Source organism: Plasmopara halstedii, assembly GCF_900000015.1.
Source record: "Plasmopara halstedii genome assembly, contig: Scaffold_1807, whole genome shotgun sequence".
NCBI lineage: Eukaryota > Oomycota > Peronosporomycetes > Peronosporales > Peronosporaceae > Plasmopara > Plasmopara halstedii.
The window spans coordinates 1-2328 of NW_020188716.1; the positions used below are offsets into that span (position 1 = coordinate 1).

Genomic DNA, 2328 nt, shown 5'->3' on the forward strand with positions numbered 1-2328 from the left:
TTGTAATGTTGTATACACATGTTATGTACTCACACAATTATCACTTATGTAAAAAAATCATCACCACTCATTTTCATCCTTTTTCATTCCATTTTACTCCTCTAGGTTCTCCAGCCTTACGTATCCGTGTGAACAATTGATTTCAAAATGGTCACATCTACGTGCCTGCAGTTCTCGTCGCTCAAGTGTTTAGTCGGTATAAGCCTTTGCTTTACGCTTCATTCAGCTGTTAGCCACGTCAACGACCGTGGTCAAGTCGGCCCTGGACCCCAACGTCTCCCGACGCACAACACATCCGCACTTCTAAATGATTCTTTCCCGCTACATGATGCAGCGCAAAAGTCCGAGCTCGACATTGATGCCAGCGTTGAGGATGCTAGGGATTGTTTTCTGAAAGCATTGTCTCTAGTGCCCGCAACAGACTGGATACGTTTCTTGACACGTTTCGGCCCGAACAATCGGTTCTTAGAACACCGCTTCTTCCGAATGGTATTGAACACGGCCATTTCAACGTAGAACACGATGGGAATGCACTTAGAAGTGACCTTTCCAGTGGTGTCAAGGACGTTATTTTTGACGGAAGAAACGATGGCAAAGCATCGGCGGTCAGTGGAATTATTCTCTCGAAAAAAAAAGTTGTTGAGGAGGACAGAACTAAGGTGTCAAATCTTCTCAAACTCCCTTCGCGGAGTGAGCAACAAGACGATGAATTGCTTTCTCTTATTCAACTAGGTCAAAGGTCAGAGGATGAATCCCAAACGATCTTTTACGACTTCGCGTTGGTCCAGATGCTTAAACACAAGACTTCTGCTGAATTCGTACACGAGAAATGGGTCAAAGACAAATTGACTATTGATGATATCCAGAGCTTTTTACAGAAGTATGTATCAGATGAAATTTCGTTTTATAAGAGCGATAAGCAAGCCTTTGGCTATCACACGTCGGTTATCGTTGGAGCCATAGAATTAGTGGGTATACCGTTGAGAATCTGCTCGCAAATTTCGAACAGATAAAATTGATGGAAGACGATGTCGTTCGGATGGCTGTAGGCGCACGAGACTTCTTTGGCGGACAAGATGCTATTGATCGTATGCAGAAGTTCATGACAGACCATTTTGAATGGCAGCATCTGGCGTTTCTTATGGAAATGGATGGCATAGATGGTCTCAATCACTTTTACCAAACTATTGAAGGTGGGTTACTGCATAGTGGTTGGCTGAATTATGCCGCTTTCGCTCTAGATCGCAAATCCATTACGAAAACAGACGTGTCAGAATTCCTTCGTTTGAAACGTTCCTATGCAAAGAAAGATCAACTCAACTTATTTCACAGATTTTTAGTAAATAGAGATAGCAACGGAGTCAAACTGGAAGCACCATTGACGCCAAACGATCAAACGCAGGTGAGTTACATTGTTACAGGTTCTTTCGCGAGGTGGAACGTCTTTTTGCGTCTCATATACTATTGTTCTCATCGTAATTTGATGTCAGGAGGTGGCATCAAGCGAAGCCCGACCAGAAAATATTAGCTCAATACAGGTTTTTGATAGATACATTTTTGAACGATATGATGGAGTATGTTAGCAAGCTTGAGGATCCACTGTAGAAGCGTACTTAGATTCAATTATCGTCGTAAAACGCTTGCTATGCGAGACATATATCACGTTTGATGCCTTATTTTTGTGGTCTTGATTGTTTTGGGCAAGCGAAATATGTAATTGTTCACAGCAAGGAGCACGTGCTTATTCACTCCGCTTCTCCGGTCGATTTATTGACTTTTCCTGCTTGTCCCCACCGCTTGACGAATGGCGCTCAAGTAAGAGCATCCGTTTGCGGCATCTGCAACTTGAAGTTGTGGTTTAATGTTTGCAAAAGGAAAAGAATGTTTATGAATGCTTTTGCAAAGAAATACATAGAAGAGGATGCAAAGAAGAAAGCACCTACTAGATGTTCAGAGCCAACTTCAAAGGACTGATCACATGTGATCATTGATTTATGTGCAGAAACTTTATGATCTGCTTTACGTACCCGATAACAATTTCTTCACGATGATGCCAATGCAAGACAAGGTCATGCAGGTAGGCATGCAAGAGCTTATTGAACTCTTTTTGCTTCGACACGTCCGACGATACTCATGATAAACCTGCAAGTGATTGGAATAGACACGAACTGCATCTCAACATGATAAGAAGACTTTTTTATTTCGTGCTCCTGGTAGCCACACCTTTTTTTCGTTCTGACTCTCATTTGTGTTTTGGCTGCACTAACAGTGCAATCTTGTCGTTGTCAATGTAATTTAGCTTTATACAGTATGAAGACTTGGAAATAT

At 42.0% G+C, this 2328-nt stretch overlaps 1 protein-coding gene across 1 annotated transcript; it reads left to right on the forward strand.

Annotated features, from left to right (window-relative positions):
* Nucleotides 1–147: 147 nt before the first annotated feature.
* Nucleotides 148–2137, forward strand: PHALS_02223 (uncharacterized protein; the record flags this gene model as incomplete). The annotated part of the gene is made up of 7 exons (XM_024716687.1): nucleotides 148–341; nucleotides 422–880; nucleotides 964–968; nucleotides 1050–1402; nucleotides 1491–1574; nucleotides 1728–1856; nucleotides 2003–2137. 7 exons carry the CDS (start codon nucleotides 148–150, stop codon nucleotides 2135–2137), a joined length of 1359 nt encoding a protein of 452 aa, XP_024582261.1.
* Nucleotides 2138–2328: the final 191 nt, after the last annotated feature.